Raw genomic sequence first — 20,274 nt, forward strand, 5'->3', positions numbered from 1 at the left:
TGAAATGATTATCAACATAGATTGTCAGCATATAGACATATTTGTAATAATATTTTTTTGGTTTTTTGTCTTCCAATTCCGTTGACAAATACATCCCTAAATATAAAAATGTAAAATTTAGTTTCGGAAAGTTTAAGAAGTCCGACAAGGAAGGTTAATAATGAATTGTATATGAGAGAAGCTATGAAAAAAGAGATTGAAAACAGTAAAATACAACATAAAATTTGAATTTTTATACTTTGATTATTTATCTATTTATCCATCTATCAAATTGTTAATTATTTTTTTTAATTAATCAATATAAATACTTATTTTCCAAAATAAAAAAAATCTTTAGTTTTATGATATAAAAAAATCGAGTTACCATTTGAAAAAATAAAAGTCTTTTATTTTTTAAAATTTTTTGTTTCTTCAATTAATTATTAATCTTTATTATGCACTATGCATAGTATGTCAAATGGAATGTAAGGTCGTTGCAGTCCCTAAATCAGCGAGAGATACAACTCTATGTCCCAAAGGCAAAAAATTAAACTTTGAATTAACTTTTTTTTGTTTTAAAGTTGACATTTGTATTAATTTGAGCATTATTGTATTTTTTATTTAGATTTATTTGGTTTCTTTATCTGTTAGTAACTATTTTCATTTCATATTATGTATAATAAGTGTTGTATCGAATGAAAGCACATAAGGTTTATCCAAGAGATTTTTTTCATATTTGAGATGTATATATATATTATCGATTAAGGAAAATGACTTATAATTTCACTTTAGCTTTATCTAGTTTAAATTTTGTGATATTTTTTTTAAAAAAAATTAGTTGATTAAATTCTTTTTTAAAATAAATAAATTTAATCTCGTGGTCGATTGTATTTTTTATACTCAAAATTCTCGACATATTATTTTCAATCTAGATAGGAGGACAGTTAAGTTGAAATTGTAATATAGAATAATTTTAAAGATTAAAAGTGAAAAATTTAGTAAAAATTTGATAAAATTATAAGATATAAGATAAAAAAATTTTTAACAACAAAGATATAATTAAGGTTTGAGAAGGAAATAAGCTAATAGAAATATATATATATATATATATATATATATATTAAAAGGAAATTTAAAAAATATATTGCATAAATAGTTAACAAATAAGAGTAGTAAATTATAAACTAATAATAATAATAATATGGATTATTAATTTAACGTATGTCGTCCCCTAATCCCTCTTTTATTTAGAATTTAGAATTCAAGGGAATGTTTGATTAATTATTATAATTTAAGAAAAGAATTTAGTCTTGATGGGACCCGAGAGTAACCAATGTGCAGGCAAGGCGTAAAATAATGGAAGGGGACGCTCCATCAGGGATAATATATATAAAGTAGCTTCCTTCTTCATAGTTTACTATTTACTTTTCTTTTATTTTTCTGTAGATATTCCCCAACTTGGAGTGTTTGGTTATTGACTTTGACGAAGCACAGAAGTGGTTATTGAGCAACACTGTGAAGCATCCAATGCACCGTTCAAATTCTGTACAGAATGCCAAATCTAGAAAAGTTATTCTTGTGGGAAGCTAAACATTTGCTTAAAGAGTCGTCGGAGTCACGTTTGGGAACCGTATTACAGCTGAAGGAATTGGTTTTGTCGTTGTCAGGAATAAAGGATATAGGATTTGAACGAGAACCAGTTCTACGGAGACTAGAGCTTTTGAGCTTATTTGCGTGCAAGAAATTGAGGAATTTGGCTCCTCCCTCGGTATCAGTGGCTTACTTGACAAATTTGAATGTAAAGTATTGTAATGGATTAAGGAATTTAAAGGCATCCTCAACGGCAAAAAGCTTGGTTCAACTTAAGTCCATGAAGATAAGCGGATGTGATGAATTAGAGGAAATAGTAAGCAATGAGGGAAATAAAGAAGAAGAGCAAATAGCGTTTGGCAAATTGATTACTATAGAACTTGAGTGGCTAGGAAAGCTGAAAAGTTTTTGCAGTTACAAGAACTGTGAATTCAAATTCCCGTCATTAGAAGTATTGATTGTGAGAGGATGCCGAATAATGCAAAGATTCACGGAGGGTGGCGCAAGAGCACCAAAGTTACAAAACATAGTTACTGCTAATGAAGAAGGAAAAGAGGAAGCCAAATGGCAGTGGAAAGGAGACTTGAATGCCACCATACAAAAAGGTTTCAACAAGGTACTTCTTCATTTATTTATGATTTAAATATATTTTTATTTATCTTGTTAGTATTTTTTTATTCGTCCTTTTTTATTTTTGTTCTTCAAAGTTATTATTTTTATTAATTTTTATTTTTTAAGATATTTTATTTGTTTTAAATACGTTAATGTTTTTTTTTTTAATTTTAGTCTCTTTAATATTTTAAAATATTCATTTATAATTCTCCACGCCAAATTAAAATTAACAAAATTACAAACTTATAAAATAAAAAATGAGTAAAACATATTACAGAGATCAAAATTAAAAAAACATAAACTTTCAAGGATTAAAATTAAAAAAATAAAATAAAAAAATATATTAAGTTACATTTATCAAATACATATTTAAACTTATATTTATTACAAATTCTCCTAGTTTTATTAACTTTTCTTCTTTCCTTAAAAAACCAAACTTTTCTTCTTTCATGAGATAAAAAAAATTACTTGCCATGAATGGAAATTATTTAACCTGCTTTTTCTTCATTGTTGGTTTCTCTTCGTAGCTTACACCCAACATAGAGCACCTGACACTCGGTGAACATGAACTCAACATGATTTTGAGTGGAGAATTCCAGGGAAACCACTTAAACGAGTTAAAAGTTCTTGCTCTGTTCTTTCATTTTGAGTCCGATGTATTTCTACAACGGGTGCCCAATATAGAGAAGCTTGAGGTGTGTGATGGTTCCTTCAAAGAGACTTTCTGCTTTGATAGTCTTAATGTGGATGAGGCTGGATTGGTTTCACAGCTGAAAGTGATATGCTCGGACTCCCTTACAGAGCTTGTTTCCATTGGGTCAGAGAACTCTGGGATTGTGCCCTTTCTCAGAAATCTAGAAACATTGCAAGTAATCAGCTGTTTGAGTTCAATAAATCTGGTACCATGCACAGTGTCTTTCTCCAATCTGACATATTTGCTAGTACAAAATTGCAAGAGTCTGTTATATTTGTTCACATCCTCAACAGCAAGAAGTTTGGGTCAACTCAAAACAATGGAGATAAGTGGGTGTGATTCAATGGAAGAGATAGTCTCTGAGGAAGGGGATGAATCAGATGAGGATGAGATAATATTTCAGCAGCTCAATTGTTTGGAACTTGAAGGATTACGAAAGCTGAGAAGGTTCTACAAAGGGAGTTTAAGTTTCCCGTCCTTAAGAGAAGAGATTGAGAGAATATATAAAAATTGAGCTGCTGAAATATTGTTCACCATTCATATAGGAAAAGAGATTGAGAGAATATATAAAAAAACAAAAAAAAAAATTCTCATGATTCATCTCACCTTAAGATTATTGAGATTATGTTCAATTTTTGACACACCATTAAGTTTCACCATAACTTATGAAGTTATATGAAGGAAAGTGATGTAAATATGTTCTTTTGTGTTATTTTACTCTTGTCCATTACTTCAAAAATTAATTATATCAAATACTTTTAATTTAATTAATTTGTAAGTGTAAGCTTTCAGTTGAAAGCGTGGAAAGCATATTTGGTAATACTTTTTTAACTACATGAAAAATTATTTTACTAGCTAAAAAATTTGTATAAACAATCTCTAAGTAGTGTTCCATCTTCTTATCTCTTAGTTGAAAATGTTTTCTTCTCATTTTTATTTCTAATGTGTTATTTTTTTTTTTCACAATCTCTAGTTTACCCGTTTATATATTTTCAGAAATGTAATAGCCTCTCACATTCGATACTTCAAGTGCTTCCTTCAACATTGTTGATGAGAATGAATCTTTGAAGACCAGAAGAAGATTATTGCCAGCAAACCTCAGCAATTTTATAAAAGAAATAGCAATTGAAAAATGAAAAGCATTGCTTCCTTGGGCAAAGTTTTTACAGTAACTGCCAGATTGGGGGACCATTATGTCAAGTAATAAGGATTACTTGCATGGTACTCACTGACTCCCGATCTTTAATTGGTGAGGAAAGTCGCGTTTCTTTCGCTATATATAATTATTTTACGTGTGTGGAAAAAGGGTATAAAAGCAATGAAATGTTTTTAATACATTATGGTATGTTTAATATATTTGAAAGATAGAAAATTAATGGAGCATTCTCCTGTTAGAGACTAACAGGATAAATATATGAGATAAGTGCCAAAGCTAGAACACACGGATATCTAAGACTCGAGAATATAATACTATTTTTTATTAATTAAGATCATGAATTCATGGTCCTTAACGTGAATGATTTCTCTTAATTTTTTTAAAAATAAAAGTATGAAGACACTATCAAATTAAATTAAGGATGATAATTGTTAAAGGAGTAGGTATCACACAAATACCAATATATATTTACTCCAGGGGAGATGATATGGCCGCATATTTGGTGGAGGATCGCAGATGACAGTGATAGTCACAATATACAGTAGTCGTATAGCAAACAAGCACACGATACTATGATGCGGATTGCAACATGACAGGTATAAGAGATTACACAACTATTCAAATATTCATACAATAAGTTAACTATTTTATAATCTTCAACATAACTCTCGAAAAAATGTCTTCAACATAATAGTCGGAATTTAACACTTTGTCCATCTCCTACAATTAACATCTGATTGTTAGCTTTATTCAAAGGTCAACATCAGGATTGATTATAACTCCATTGTACTAAATTATGATAGTGAACGAAAAATTCCATAATTTATTGAAATGTCATTTTTAATTATTATTTTCATGCGGTGTTAGTATAGTATGTCAAGAAATTGTACCACTAGTAAAAAAATAATTTATAATCCACACTTAACAACAGTTTTGAAGTTATTATTATTAGGTGTTGCATAAAATATATGATGGAAAGCAGCAGCCAGACGGCGTCTAAGCAATGCTAAAAACATCTTTACTTGATGACCGCACAGTGCCACCATTAATACTTCGCATTGCTCTTAATTTCTATTAGACTTGCCATCTACTTCTATCATTCAAACACATCATAAACTTATAGTGTATGGATACTCAAAATTAAAAAGGTACTTTTTAGGGTGTTCACACTCCTTCATGCATACAGAATGTTGCTCAAAATTTTGTCATAAAACGCTAGGTATCTAAAAACTATTAAAATATATTATTTATATTTTAATATACATTTATTTATTAACATTTCACTTAAATAAAATTATATTTATACTCCATTTCTTAAAAAAAAAATGTTATAAAAGTTATACATCTTATGTTTTTTAAATTACCTTACGATTAACAATTTGTCTAATCATCTTAGTTATGTTTCTTGGTATATTACCTCTATTCACGAGTCTACGTCAATGCCGCTTTCAGGATTTGACTTTACATTTTCAAACGTGGATTCGACACTAGTACACACGCTTAAGTGTTTATTTACTCCAGATTATTGAATAATTTAGATGTAATTGAAATATAATTTGTGTACTAAGACATAAGTTAGTTAGTGTTTGGAATACAATTAATTGAAAAAGTGAAATTTGATTATTGAACTTAACTTTATAAATTTAAATTTAGTTAATGTAGATTTAATGTAATTTTGATTTATGTTTGGACTTTTTTATGTATAACGGAAAAGCTAGGAGAACAATAACTTTAAGAAAAAAAATCTCAATTTGGATGAAAGTTTCATTTAATTCAATTAGAAAAAGTTTTGTTAAACGAGTAGGTGTAACTTTTCATCAACATCGAATTTTAGTTTGGGTGTCGTACACCATTGAAAGTCTTAATTTATTATTTCTTCAATTGAATGTGGATTGTGTTAATTGAAATGAATTTTACATAAACTGGTATGATGTTTGAAGTTTCTTAACCAAAAACATTGTCGTTCTTTTTAACTGATACACCTCAAACATAGGATAAATTTCGCCTGCCATGCAACTTCCGACGGTTTTGGATATAGTTCGAAAAACTGTCAAAAATGTCTTTTGTCATGTAAGTTTTGGCAATTTCAAATTGGTACAGAAAATATTGCTAAAAAATGTCAATCAAAGCTATATTGATTGTTTATTAATTTATGCTTAAACTAGTGAGGAAATAGAATATTGGTGTGATACTCATATTCTTTTATTTCTTTCCCCCCACCATTTCCTCACCATTTATTTTTTACCAGTCATACTCGTAATTCCTCTGAAAGTGTAAGTGCTGCTTGAGTCTCTTTAAATGAATATTCTTATATTAGTATGTTAGGATTTGAAGGCTTTTCCTATCTTAAATCGAGCTATATTTCCCTAAAATCTTAATTATATATAAAAACAACAACTTTAATTTAGAGCAATTTTTGGCTTCACTTTTAACTTTTGCTCAGTACGCATCGCGAATTTGGTCCTAATTTTTGTTTTGTTGGGGACTACTTTAAAACAAAAAGAAAATTCTAGAATTTGACATTCTCTCTGACTTCAAAAAGGTGGAACATGGCAAGTATATGGATTCATCAGCACAGTCAGGTAAAGCTACACATTCAGCAACTTTGAAATTGTAAATAATAATCTGTATCCAACTGGTCTGAAAGAAACATAATTTATTTTTCTAACTAGCGCTCCTTGTGCCCTTCTTAATCTATATGTATCTATATCTTTTTAATCTGTTTTCGATCAACTTTTTCTCAATAGATTTATTAAAATACTATTGTTTTAGTATGCTAAAAAAGTTTCAAATTGTTCAAGAATCAAGAAAAAAATAATTTATAAATATTCTCTTTGTTTCAAAGGTTTATTCCTTAGCTGGGTATACTGGTATAGCCTTCATATATAGTGACGTTCCTTTTAGGATTTTTAAAAGTTCGATCCTTCTGATTTGTATCTTTTTTTAGCTCTTCTGGGAGTTTCCTCAGACTGTTTTCCCCTGTGGGGTTTGAGGTGTTTTTATCTATTTTTTGTCTTAAAAAGATAAAAAAGAAGCAAGCAAACACTATAATATAGGAGGCATTTTAAACCAAATCTAAGAACCGGTTTTTTCATGGTGAGAAGAACCAATCTTCGTATTTTCGATTATCTGAGCTAAAATATAGGAGGCATTTTAAAAGGCAATTCCTATTCCAAAAAAACCAAACAGTTACATGACAAAAAATATATGTATGACTTATTTATATATTTTGAAGTTTTGATTTATTAGTTAGCTTCTCAGTATGTCAGGTAGAACTTTTTCACAGCAGGTTGACTTGCATAGATGATGCTTGTATCAACCCAAAACTGAAGTATTGTTGGGGTCTTAGCTCGATCTGGTGACAAGTACATTCTTTACCCTTAGACACTATATAGTCATTCCATATGGAAACGAAAAGGATGTCCTATTGTCTTAACCGATAGATAACATTTTTGTCATTCTAGATGCAAGAGAGTCAGTGGCCAAGGAATCTTTTGAAAACTCCTTCCACTGGCTTACTACTAGTGAGTCTGATGATTTGACTGCTTCATTTATGTCCCTCAATTATCGTTTTATGACTTGTTTATGCCCAAATGAACTCGTTTCGTGAAATAATCTGGTGCATGAAACTGCTTAAATTCAAATTCCATGCTCGTGGTGTTTAATTTGCCTAATTATTTTTCTGTTGACACATTTCACTTCTGGAGATGATCAAGTATTTCTGTTTAAACTTACAAATAATTTCCCCTGTATTTTTCTACAACAAGCTGTTTGTGTTAATTATGATGGTGAATGTACGTTGTATACTTTGTCTTCCCAAATGCAGTACAATATAATCTTAATTGTTTACATGCATGCTGCCCCACCCCCTCTCCTTTTCCTTAATGATGGATCATCTAAAGTGTGGATGTACCGTGAGACAATGAAAATATAAATTATAATCATGAGAACATGGAAGGAACAGTGCTCAATCGAGCTAGAAGACCTCCTTGATGGTAAATCCATAATTTGTTAACAACGCTCTGTATTTGATCAGAAGTTAAATGATTTTTTTATTCCAATTCTAAGTTGTGATTTATTGATCCACTTTAGACATTCTAATCCCTAAAATGACATCATAATTCTGAAAACCTGTATCTATCTATTTTCTTGATTTTTTATTATATTTGCTTTAGTATTGACAAGATTATACAAATGTTTCTTATTTTTATATGAAATATGTATATTTTTATATTGAAGTTTTTCAAACATTAGTCTATCCTCTAGTAAATATGTACTTACACAATTTGAATGTACCGATACAACACTTCAAGTATGGGTGCCCACTGTCCACATGTACCCGGTAAAAATTGAAAAAAAAAAAAAACGAATCAAAAATTGAAATTTTAATAAATTAAAAATAAAATAAAAATCATTCTTTTTATTAAGTTGGACTGGGTTTCATATTTGATTTTAAACATCAATCCAAAGAGAATTTATACATATACACATATATTTTTGTTTATAGCACACAAATATATATATATATATATATATATATATATATATATATATATATATATAATTAAAGATAATTTTTAATAACTATTTGAGTAAAATATATAAATATAAGACTTGAATATGTTTTTACTCTCGAATTTGTTATCATTTTGTTTGTCCTCTATATTTAAAATTTAATTGTTTTTGTCCTGTGATTTGTGTGTCTTTGTTAAATTTAATAAATATATTATAAATGTTTCAAAAATATTATATTAATAATATTATTCAAATTAATTATATTATTTTTAAAATATAATGAATATCACTATTAAATGCCTATATAATTTTTTCTTTTGGTAAAAATGTTTATACAAATATTACATTAATAAAATATTATATTTTTCTAAAAAAAATTATTATACTTGTTTAAAGTCTAATTTACTTGTGTAATTATTCTAAAAGATTAATAGATGTGCATGATTATCATAAAGAGATAAATTCTAGAGACATTTGGGAGTCAATTTCTGAGGCCCTAATAATAATTTACACTTATGGACCAACAATCCAACATTCTAACGACTTTCATAGAACAAGATAATTAAATATTAGATGACCATCTAATTTACTTAAACATAAAAACATATACCCATTTCTTTCATCGCTTTTCTGTCTCAGCTGGATATTCTTTTTTTTATTCGTCATAGCACTAACTACCTCTCAATTTCTCCCTCTTGTTTTTTTCTTTTTTCTATGTCTCATTTTCTTCCATCCCAACACACCCCAAAATGGAATCCCAAAATGGAATGCATCTTTGGCATTTCCACTTCTTCAATAGGCTCCGTGTCAAACCAACTTCTTTGGATGTCAAAGACGTCCTCAACAGGTTCAGTGCCTGAGCAAAATAGGCACAATAATGAACATCACTTCTAAATTGAAAAGGGCATATATAGAGGGTAACATGGAAGAAGTATTGACCAAATTAAGACAAATGCAGACTAAATCTATTAATATGAATCAAATATTCTTAAAAAAAATATCGTGGCAGTGCCAAGAGTGGATTGCTAATATTATTACCTCATGTGACTTCCTGATTTCCACCATATGTTCCTTCAAATCATCAAACTTGACATTCCCCAGCTCTTGCATATACTGAATGCTAGAAGTAGTTGTCAATTGCCTCACTTTCAGATCATCGCTCACAACAAATAGACACGGCCTCTTCATAAATCCCACAGCAGCTTCTCTTGCTCCATCATAACATCTTGGCTCAAAAAGTTTCAGTTTTGCTGGATATTGTAACATTTCTTTTTTCTTTGAAATCATTGTACGCCCCTCATTATTATCTTTCACTACCACAGTGCCATACCAATACGTAGGAGTGTATTCTTGTGAAGCATTTAGTGGATTGCTCCCACAACCAAATTGAGGAGCGACCCTTGGATTCAGTAAGGATTTGTTTGATGACCCTATGAACCATGATGCATTGAGCTTCTTCACACTCGCGTACAAGTTATCAATGCTTCCCAACGATGATTTGCCATTCATAAGGTTCAGAATAGATCCAAGAGGTGTTGTGAGGAAGCTGACTAGAAAATCAACGAAATCTCCATCTGCTTCAGCAAACAGAACCTTGTTCTTTGATTTGCTCACCATTAGCTTGATTTCTACAGAACCTTTCCAATGACTCGGGCCAGTATCGGGTGAGAAAGAGTACGATGGCTCAATTTTTTTTCTGTTTGGAATGAATACATCACTTAGTGGAGATTTGGAGGTTAATGCGTGCTTTAATATGCTAAATATCTGAACAAGGAAGAAAAAAAAAAGTAAGAACAAAGCAAGTTTTAATTCATCAAACAAGGAAATTTCATACCAATACCAAAGTATTCTGTAAAGGAAAGGTCTTGCAAATCTACAACTTTACATACATACATACATAAGTCATAAGTGCAAGTCACAAAAATGTTTTGAATCCAATGTATCTGAACTTTCTGCCACAAAATAATCATTTTTATCCCTTAAATGTATCTTTTTCATTGGCATAAACTTACAACTACTATTTGTTTCCCAATACATATCCATGCTCAAACTTTTAAGTGCGCGATTCTAACATACTAATTGAAGAAAATGTCTCATTTGATTTAGAAATTTGGAGGATTGAAGAGAAACACAAGGCAAAATCCCAGTTCCCTAACTTTTAACCAAATGAATATAAAGCAATAATACCTCCCTCGGGCCGACATCTTGAGACATTTCTTGCATATTGCTGAAGTCTGCGTGTCCAAATAGGAGGGGTGTTTGAAGGGAGTCACTTGGAGAGCTTCGGAGCACTGTCAAGTCATCAAAGATCAAGAACATGGCATCCCCTTTAACGAAAACACCGTCAACCCCAGAAGCCTCGTCCTTGGACTCTTCCAGCAGCTCCATTTTCTTTCGCATCAATTTTCTACAAGAACACCATGCCCCATCAAAACTACTCAGCAACAAATCACTTCCTTTTGAACAGCTGTGACACATGAAATACTTTGTGGGCTCTGTGCCATCCACCTTCACTTTTAGTCTCTGGTAAGAAGCTTCTAACGGGTTGCGTGGAGCAAGCAACATTTTCTGGCAGATGTTGTTCCAGAAAACATCAGGGCGCAAATTTTGCACACTCTCGTAAAGATTGTTGATGCAACCAATCTGTACCGGTTGTTGAAATTGGTTCCCAAGCCGGATGATAGTTCCCAATGGAAGGGTCAGGAAACTAAAGAGAACATCAACAAAGTCTCCACTTGCTTCTGCCATAACTACACGCTTTTGCTCATTATCCACCCAATATCTCAAAGGGATTGTTGCTTCTTGGTTGGAAGCCATAACTGAAACATACAACTAAACATTAGTATCAATGAAACGAGAAAAAAAAATGCAAATCTTATAGTGAAATTTCTGATATCTCAACTTAGTTGTTCCTGTGATATCTCAACCCGGTATCCTTTCCTTAATTCAACAAAAGAATCACAAATTCTTACGAAATTCAAAAGTTGCATTACGATTCCAAATATCAAAAAACTCTATTGAACAGTATTGTCAGAACCATACCAAATTAGTCCGTTGACTTAATCATGAAAACCAATCTTGCAAAGAGCTATTCAAAGTTCAAACCAGGCAAACTAGATAAAATTGGCTAGAACCAGCTAGTTGGAAAAGTATTTTTTTTTATTAAAAAAATAATATTATAATCAATGATACAGTTCTAATTCAATATTATGTTGATTGATATTATATCAATTATATTTATTTAATTCTAACTACGGTTTTTTTGGTGTTATTTCTAAGTGTACTTAACTGTTAAGGTGAGAGTATTTGATTTAGTTTCATATTTAATTTTTAATTATGAGTTGTGAGTTATAAAAATGATAACTGAACTTCCTTATAAAAAAAATATAATTGAACTTTAATTTTTATATGAAGTTATCAATATTATATTTCTTTATTTAGAATGCCTTAATATATTGTATTAAAATTAAAATAATATTATTTAATTATTATATATTCAATCACGTACAGTTGGATTTTATATATATAATATATCCAGTTGGATTATATTAAACTTTTAAGTATTGTCGTGACTGACTAATCTAGTTTTAAAAGTTTTGATAATAAATAATGAAGGTTGAAAACATGTACACACTACATACAAGTAACACTTAAAGTTAGATACATTAAATGCTTAAATATTAAAATATGTTTTTATATATAAAATATACTATTTTTAGTTTACTATTTAAAAATATTTTTTTATTTTATTACTGAACATTTTTTAAATTTTATTTTTAATATTGTCGTTAATCTAAATCTGTTAAGTTATCAATTAAATATAAAAATATCATCGTAAAATAAAAACAAAATATTTTTAAGTAATAAACTAATATATATATATATATATATATATATATATATATATATATATATATATATATATATATATATATATATATGTATATATGTCTACATTAAATTATGTTATATATACAACTATAGATACAACTCGCACTTGTTAAGCACAGGGAAGTTTCTAAACTTTATAATACCAATTATATTTAAACATTTATTATAAAGCGAATGAAATAAATTTTATGTCAATTATATTTCTTGTAATAGTATGTATGAGATTCATTTAACTAATATTAAAAAATATTTAATTTAGATAGTAATATTAAATTTTTTATTTTTTTAAATTACTCTTAAAACTATTGAAATTCATTATCTCACTCCTTTTCACCTAATTAATTAGTGTCTAGCTAGCTATCCATTTCATTAATTTAATTATTATTTATTAATATAAAAGTTATAATGTATTTAAGGATATTTTAGTTAAAAATAATTAATAAAAAACAATTTAAATTGAGTCTTATAGAAAAGGAGAAACAAAAATCTCAAAAGGATTTAAGACCAAAGGCGCGCGGTATCTTTTTCATTTTGCGATGAATAACTTATTATTTTAATACCAAATCAAATCAATATTTATTTTCTCTCTAAGTAGTTATATCCAATCAAAATGAGTGTTTCATTTTTCATAATTATTTTAATTAATATTTAAATCTTTAATCAACATGATGAATACAATAAACAATTGCAAGTGCAACATATATGTTTTATTATACTTCAAAAATCCTTTTCTCTGTTGCATCACGTATAATTTTTTAACTTTCTAATGACACATACAAATGTACAACAACCACAACAATTGTTACAAAACTAGACTTCAAATTCAACGTATTTGGTGGTTGTTACCGGACCGTAGCGTGTGATCAAGAGTGAGGCAAGTAATTAATGAAATAGATAAAGGCCTGTATTTGGTATCTTTTCAAAGCAAGTGATGATTAAATCTTATCACAGGGTTTGTTCTACAGATTTCACTGTGCCCATATTGGTTTGGCTACTTCATTTTCAGAGTGATCTCAATGCTTTGAAGTGATTGGAGGAACCATGGTTATTAGTATCATATTAAAATAAAAAGATTATTGATCTAATGTACAACAGCGACAACAGTTATTACAAAAGTTGAATTGATTAGTTTAAGTAAGGGCAACATGTTTTATTATACATCAAAAGTCCTTTTCTATGCTGCATCACGTATTCACGTTTAATTTTTTAACTTTCCAATGGCGGAACAAGCAAATGAACAAGTCAACAATTATTAAAAAAGTAGACTTCAATTCGACGTATTTGGTGGGTGTTACGTCTAGACCGTAGCTTGCGGAAATGAAGAGAGGCAATAGATAAATGCCTGTATTTGGTATATATTTTCAAAGCAAGTGATGATTTATCACAGGGTTTGTTATACAGTTTCACTGTGCCAATAATTGGTTTTCGCTACTTCATTTTCAAAGTGATCTCAATGCTTTGCAGTGATTGAAGGAGGAAGGATCCTATAACATTTTTCCTTTTCACTGCTTTCGTTAAAGATTTCTTCAGAGCTTCTGGTTGCTTTTCTTGCCTTCATCGTGGTGATCAGGTAAGCAGTAATTAATTAAAGCACTCATGAAAACTTGATCGATCCTTCGTATTTGAAGTTGAGGTTTGTCATTTATCACTGTGTGCTAGTCATCTTGGTCATATATATGCTCATCTACAGGAAACATATTAGACACAAAGCATGATTAATTTATCTATAAACTGAAACTTTTGCTGCTTAGCTGATACTAGGATTTTCGAGTTACAAATTTTGAATTCATCAATTTTAAAAGTTAACATATATAGATAAATTAAACGTTCATATATATATATATATATATCAAATTGATGAATAATGCTAATTTTATTACTGCGGTTATACGAAAATTAAGAAAAGTTTATATTAAGTATCCAGTTGGTTCTTGGAGGATCTTAAAGGGAACTATTTCCCAGGTAATGGCGTAAATATACCATTTTGTAGGCATCCCGTTTCTGTTCTGGTTGAAGAAATGACGTTATCGTAAGCTTGTAACAATTTTAAGCAAAAGCTTTTATTGTAAGAAATGATATTATTGTAAAAAAAAATAAAAAAATTGGTAATAGATACATGCTTTATGCAGGTGAATACTAACCCAGCATTTGCGCATGAGTATATATGTTTTTAGACTTTAATTAAAATACACTAATATAATACTACAAATATTTTTATTTTATAATATAATTATATATTAATATGTATGAAAAGTTTATTGAATTCCATAATATAATTACTTTTATAACATATCAACGATCGATAATTTCTAAATAAATATTTTAAAATTCAACAGTATTCAATTACATATATGATAATTAATAATTAGATAATAATAAGGGTGTTTACCGTACAATTTTAAAAGTAATTTAAACCAAATATAAATATTATATGTAATTTGATTTGGTTTGATATAAATATAATATCAAATTTCAATCAAACCAAATTAATCATTTGTGACTTACTTTGAATAAGTTTTTATGTTTTTTTATATTTGAGAATTTATCTTTATATGTTTTTTCTTAAAATATGTTAATTTAACTAAAAAAATTGACGCTACCAGTAAGTGGGTGTCTATTATAAAAATTAACTATCAGAAAATCTATTCTATGGCTATGCCAAACTCAAACGGCTATAATTAGTTTTATTTAGTTTGATATTACATAAAATGTATAAAGGAGCTATTATTTGGAGAATAATCAATACGCCCTTGCCTTTTTACTTCATTGACGTAATGATTAGGTCAAAAGGTTTTTATTATGGGAGAAATGCCAAAATCATTGCTTCAAAGTATGAAAATATTGATTTGATTTAGCATTTAGCAATGAAACAAATTAATGGGTTGCAAAACTTCAATAATATTAATATTAATAGCTATGACTGCTAAACAATTTAGTTTGGTTTTGCACCACCATGGCAAACTGAAACGAACCATGTGATAGACCTAGAAATCAAATTCAAAACAAATTTAATATATATATATATATATATATATATATATATATATATATATATATATATATATATATAGATTTTGTTCAATTTTTAACTTTTTAGTGATTTTTTATTTGTTTTGATTTGAACATCCTAGATGATATCATAAAATAAATTACAATGTCAAAATATTTCAATTAAATTCTTTAATATATGTTTAAGTTTTATGTATGTGTACACATGTATTCACAATATTTATTAACTAGTTAAAAAGAATATAAAATTTGAAAAAAATAGTCATGGACATAAATTCAATTAATAAATGCTGAATTGATTGATTTTTCATGAAATTATAATTATTTAAGTACTTTCACGTTCCAGATACTTGTATACGAACAAGTAGTATTTTAACATTCACTCTTGCCCCATCTGATAAATAGGTGTAAAATGTATATTTGATGTCGTCTCAGTGATGAACAAACCGGTCCCTGCCCCGGTGGCCCGTCTTATGTTGTAAATTTATCTAAAGGTAAGATTAATTTTGTCATTATTATTTTTATTTTTAAGAATAAGTTCCATTTATATTTTTGGAGTTTGTACTTATTACATTCAATTTTATTTCATTTTTTTTATCATATACAAAACTCTCTTATTTTTTACATACCATTCATTATACTATAACCTCCTAACCCACTAACATGATCAAAGATAACAAGAAAAAAGAGAAAAAAATAACGATTTAAGAGCGGCGCCATCACATCCTCAACCCTCGATAAATATGGCAATGTCGTACTTGATAAAACAGTTGTCAAGTTACATTGCATTGTCGCAGGAGGTGAAATAGAGGATGTCAAGCTGGGTGACCACATGCAAGAGTTGTAATAGAGGTTGTTGACCTCGACATACATATTTATATGATATCATACATGAAAATACGGAATTAATTAAAATAATTTTATTCAACAAATATAAAGAAACTCGCGTGGGTAAAATGTACATTTGCGTTAATCACCAAATTAAAAATTTATCAAATAAGAGTATGAAAACATCTCTGACCCAAAATAAAGTCATCCATTTTTTTTACAAAAGGAAACAAGTTAAGCAACAGAATAACATAAAATAACTTATTCAAAATATTATGCACATAATGCAAAAATCAATGTCACAATGTTTCATCCTGTCAGAGTATTATGTTTCAGCATTCTCTAACATGAGGTTTTCCATAGTTATCCATCTAACCATCTACTCTCATAAACACAAAGTTCAAGATCATCACAAGATCCAAACACAAACGATACACACACGGGAAATGAGTTATCACATTTCTAATTAATAGAGAGAAATAGAAAAATATAGACATGAATATCACATTCCACCACTTATCGTATAACATCACATCTCACACTTATCACATCATTTAAGTACTCAAGAATTAAAACACGATATCACTCAACCAATCAATATCGATCAATACACAAGCGTTATGCAACAAATATACTAAGACTTAATCCTATATGCAATGTAATTTCATGTTAGTGAAAAACCTCGTTGGATGCCCAAGAGTACGTGACAAGACAAACCACACACTAGCAAGTCAAGTCACTCTCACTTGGTAAAATCATAAGAAGATCAATCAGGATCACTTTATTTTATGAGAATGCTCCAACCATATGGGATTAACATAGACATCAAGGAATATTCAAACCGAGTGTATTTACCCCCAAGACCTACACTCCGAAGAGTCTATCAGGTTTTTTTTCTTCTGATTCAGGTTCAACCTAGAAAACATTTTAGCACGCAGACTCTATTTATGAATTGTATAAAACTCATGACTCCTCAATTGTTCTCAAAATAATTTTAATTCGTCGCCCCTCAAAGTTATTAAACTCGTCAAGTTCCCACAATGAATCTCATCACAATATTCGTCTCACATTAACCCGTCACCCTTAAAGGGTATTACAGTCATGTGATTGTATGGTTCATAGTTCACAACTCAATACACACAACATCTCAATATACATGTGTGATCTAACAATTTAACACATACTTAACTTGTCACTTACACATAGTTTCTCACACTTCCATAATTCCAAAACAACATGTTATCATGCCTCATGCATTATATACGTGTCACACAATAACAATATTAATATGTTATGTTCATATGATTAAATCCCTAAAATAATTTCACATAATCATATCAAAATCAAAGGAATCAAAATCATAGGTGAAAAATATGAAAACACCAAGAGTACTCGATTTTATCAACTAATTCACATTAGGGCATCAATTGACCCATCAAACACAATAATCTTGTAATTATAATCATAAAGGAAGAATCACAATACAGTAAATATCTCAAAATAAATCTCAATTTGATCCTCTAAGGATCTCTATACATGTTTATTCTAACCCCAATTATGATAAACACATCTCTTACCTCTAAGCGGGCACACAAATGTAATTTGATAGTGATAACGACATTTCTAATTGTTCTGCTAAGGTTTTCCATACCAGGGATACTTTTCTCACCCCAGACATTATTTTGCAAGTCCAAACAATGTAGATGAACGAAAATGAGTTCCAAACCTAGTGTTTAAATTTCATGATGATCTAGCAGTTAACGAGTTCGAGATAATAATTTTAATGAGATAGATTATGGTGTATGCGGGAAAAAGCTACTTGTGAGGGACATTTCTTTCACCAGAGACATTATTTCTCAAATTCCAATGGTTGGGATGAGCAAAAATGAGTTTTGAACTAGTTGTTCAAACTTTACGATGATCCAACAGTCTAGGATCATAGTTTTACTGACAGGTTTGAGTGTATGCAAGAAAAAGAGAAGATTTAGGGAGATGAGGAAGTGAAAAAAATTGAGAGAAAGAGAGAGCGTAGAAACGTATTGTAAATGTAAAACTGATCTAATATGTCTCTGTTTATAGTTAGAGTACTCTTAGCCTATTATTTATTATATTTTTTTATTTTATAAAAAAGCTTTATTTTACTTCCTATCAAATGAATAAATAAAATCTCATTTTTATTTTCTAAGAATATATATTTATTTTATTTACCTTAAAATAATTATTTTAATTAATAAAAATATTTCTTCATATCTATTTAATTACAAAAATCTCATTATTTTCTTAAAATTTTTTTATTTTTAAATAAAATTATTTTTAATTTATTTTATGAAAAAAATAAAATGTTAAAAGAGCACTAGTCGTTGGTGAGGTTGCCGCGACATTGGAAGAGATGGCATCGGAAGAGGCGATAATAGTCAAGTTGTTGTGATTGGTGAAAGCGACAGAGTTGACAAGGAAGGTGATGAGTGAGTTGATGATATTTTCGTAAGTAAACCCGTGAACTTGGGCTGAGAGGAGTCCTGCACACGAGTGATAGGAGATCTTAGGACATTTTATAAAAAAAAAAAAAAAATAACAGGATTAGTAACAATGATTATTTAAGGAGAGACAAAAGATATATAATTTTAGGAAGGGGTGTAAGTGCAATTAACGCAAACCTAACTTTAGGGAGAGAGTGTAATTTGCTTTATTTTTAATTATGAAAACATGTTATGCCGAACTATGCCAACGAAAAGCTGAGCAAAAATTAAACATTTTTATTGCATAGTAATTAAACCCCCTCATTTTATTGTTGTACTAAAATTTTTAGTGAAATTTTTTAAGTCGAGACTTAATTTCAAGTAACGTGAAATTTTTTATTTTTGTATAAATATAATGCTTTAACCATTTTCTTTTAATTATGATTGTAGGTTTTTTAATACAAACTACACGTGTACCCCGTGTGACTCACGGGGATAAATGTTTCTTATTTTTGTAATATTTATTAAGTTTTTAGTTTATCATTATGTGTAACTTTTTTTGTATTTATTTTTTTCAAATATTATTATTCTACAATTTAAGATTTTAAATTATTATTATATGTTACAAAAGTAATATTTTTCATTCTTAAAATTATAGTATTAATTGACTACTATTTTATATTTTTTGTTTTAGTGTTTTTTAAATATATCTATATTTATTTAAAAATTAGCATATTAATATATATATATATATATATATATATATACACATATATTTATATTATAAATATCAAACAAATTTTTATTTTATTTTAAATATCCTTGTGATATTTTAAATATTATTATAGCATTTTTTTATGATGAAAAGGACTGTGCACGTGTAAAATAATTTTAAATATCCAGGAATGCTTTGCTGCCATCTTGCCTATGAGATAATTAATTAGTGATTTGATTTCAATCTTACTACCATCATTTCTCCTGTGTCCTTTATCCATTATTTCAAATGTCTTGATATATATTGAACACAAGGCATAAGATGTCTTTCTTGTTAAGTATAATCATTTATTTTTCTATACCCATGTAGACATCTAAATATAAATGATCGAGTTCAATATCTCATATTACTCTATATGTGTGGTCATACATATTACACATCTCTCCTTCGCTTTGTCTCTTTGTAATTATTACTGTCATCATTAATATTGTGACTCTCCTTAGTTGTAGGATTGACATTTTAAATCACAATTAATTGATAGGATTCTACATTAATTTGAACTATCTCCTTTATGATTCCCTTTCGAAATATTTCCCCGCATAACTGTTGGTTAATTTTGAAAAATCGAGATAATCCTGGATAAATCTGAAGTCGTGTATAAACACTTTCAGATTGAATCAAATTTCAGGGTTCAACCAAAATTGTTCAATCGGATAAAATCAGAAGATTATAATTCAAGAGTTTTGTTTTGGTCTTGTGAGTTTTTCACATCGTTATGCTTTCTGAACCAGAATGATTATTTATAATCAAAGAACCGGTAGTTTTT

The 20,274-nt window shown here is 28.8% G+C and overlaps 3 protein-coding genes across 4 annotated transcripts in view; 2 read left to right on the top strand and 1 right to left on the bottom strand.

Annotated features, from left to right (window-relative positions):
- Positions 1-1,519: 1,519 nt before the first annotated feature.
- LOC114419402 lies at positions 1,520-3,389 on the top strand. The gene is made up of 2 exons (XM_028385049.1): positions 1,520-2,185; positions 2,709-3,389. The coding sequence occupies exons 1-2, from the start codon at positions 1,532-1,534 to the stop codon at positions 3,387-3,389; spliced, it is 1,335 nt and encodes a 444-aa protein (XP_028240850.1). The 5' UTR covers positions 1,520-1,531.
- A 5,590-nt stretch (positions 3,390-8,979) lies between these two features.
- On the bottom strand, positions 8,980-11,655 carry LOC114418385. Of its 2 annotated transcripts, none has more exons than XM_028383693.1 (4): positions 11,589-11,655; positions 10,734-11,365; positions 9,585-10,310; positions 8,980-9,402 (listed from the first exon to the last, which is right to left on the bottom strand). In XM_028383693.1, exons 2-4 carry the CDS (start codon positions 11,361-11,363, stop codon positions 9,259-9,261), a joined length of 1,500 nt encoding a protein of 499 aa, XP_028239494.1. In that variant the 5' UTR covers positions 11,364-11,365; positions 11,589-11,655; the 3' UTR covers positions 8,980-9,258. The 2 variants fall into 2 exon arrangements, with proteins under 2 accessions (XP_028239494.1, XP_028239493.1); XM_028383692.1 differs by lacking the exon at positions 11,589-11,655 and adding an exon at positions 11,449-11,570.
- A 2,136-nt stretch (positions 11,656-13,791) lies between these two features.
- LOC114418376 overlaps positions 13,792-20,274 on the top strand; it is a 236,154-nt gene continuing 229,671 nt past the window's right edge. The window contains exons 1-2 of the mRNA XM_028383680.1: positions 13,792-14,007; positions 15,852-15,940. The gene's annotated coding sequence lies outside the window, so the exon portion shown is untranslated. The remainder of the gene's footprint in view (positions 14,008-15,851; positions 15,941-20,274) is intronic.

This window comes from Glycine soja, chromosome 7 (assembly GCF_004193775.1).
Source record: "Glycine soja cultivar W05 chromosome 7, ASM419377v2, whole genome shotgun sequence".
Classification (NCBI taxonomy): domain Eukaryota; kingdom Viridiplantae; phylum Streptophyta; class Magnoliopsida; order Fabales; family Fabaceae; genus Glycine; species Glycine soja.

Coding starts and splice junctions, on each gene's coding strand:
- LOC114419402 (XM_028385049.1), top strand. CDS start 1,532: ATGCCAAATCTAGAAAAGTTATTCTTGTGGGAAGCTAAACATTTGCTT. Junction 2,186..2,708: donor TACAAAAAGGTTTCAACAAG/GTACTTCTTCAT, acceptor TTCTCTTCGTAG/CTTACACCCAACATAGAGCA.
- LOC114418385 (XM_028383692.1), bottom strand. CDS start 11,536: ATGCAACTTTTGAATTTCGTAAGAATTTGTGATTCTTTTGTTGAATTA. Junction 10,311..10,733: donor AAGATGTCGGCCCGAGGGAG/GTATTATTGCTT, acceptor TTCCTTGTTCAG/ATATTTAGCATATTAAAGCA. Junction 9,403..9,584: donor AAATCAGGAAGTCACATGAG/GTAATAATATTA, acceptor TATTTTGCTCAG/GCACTGAACCTGTTGAGGAC.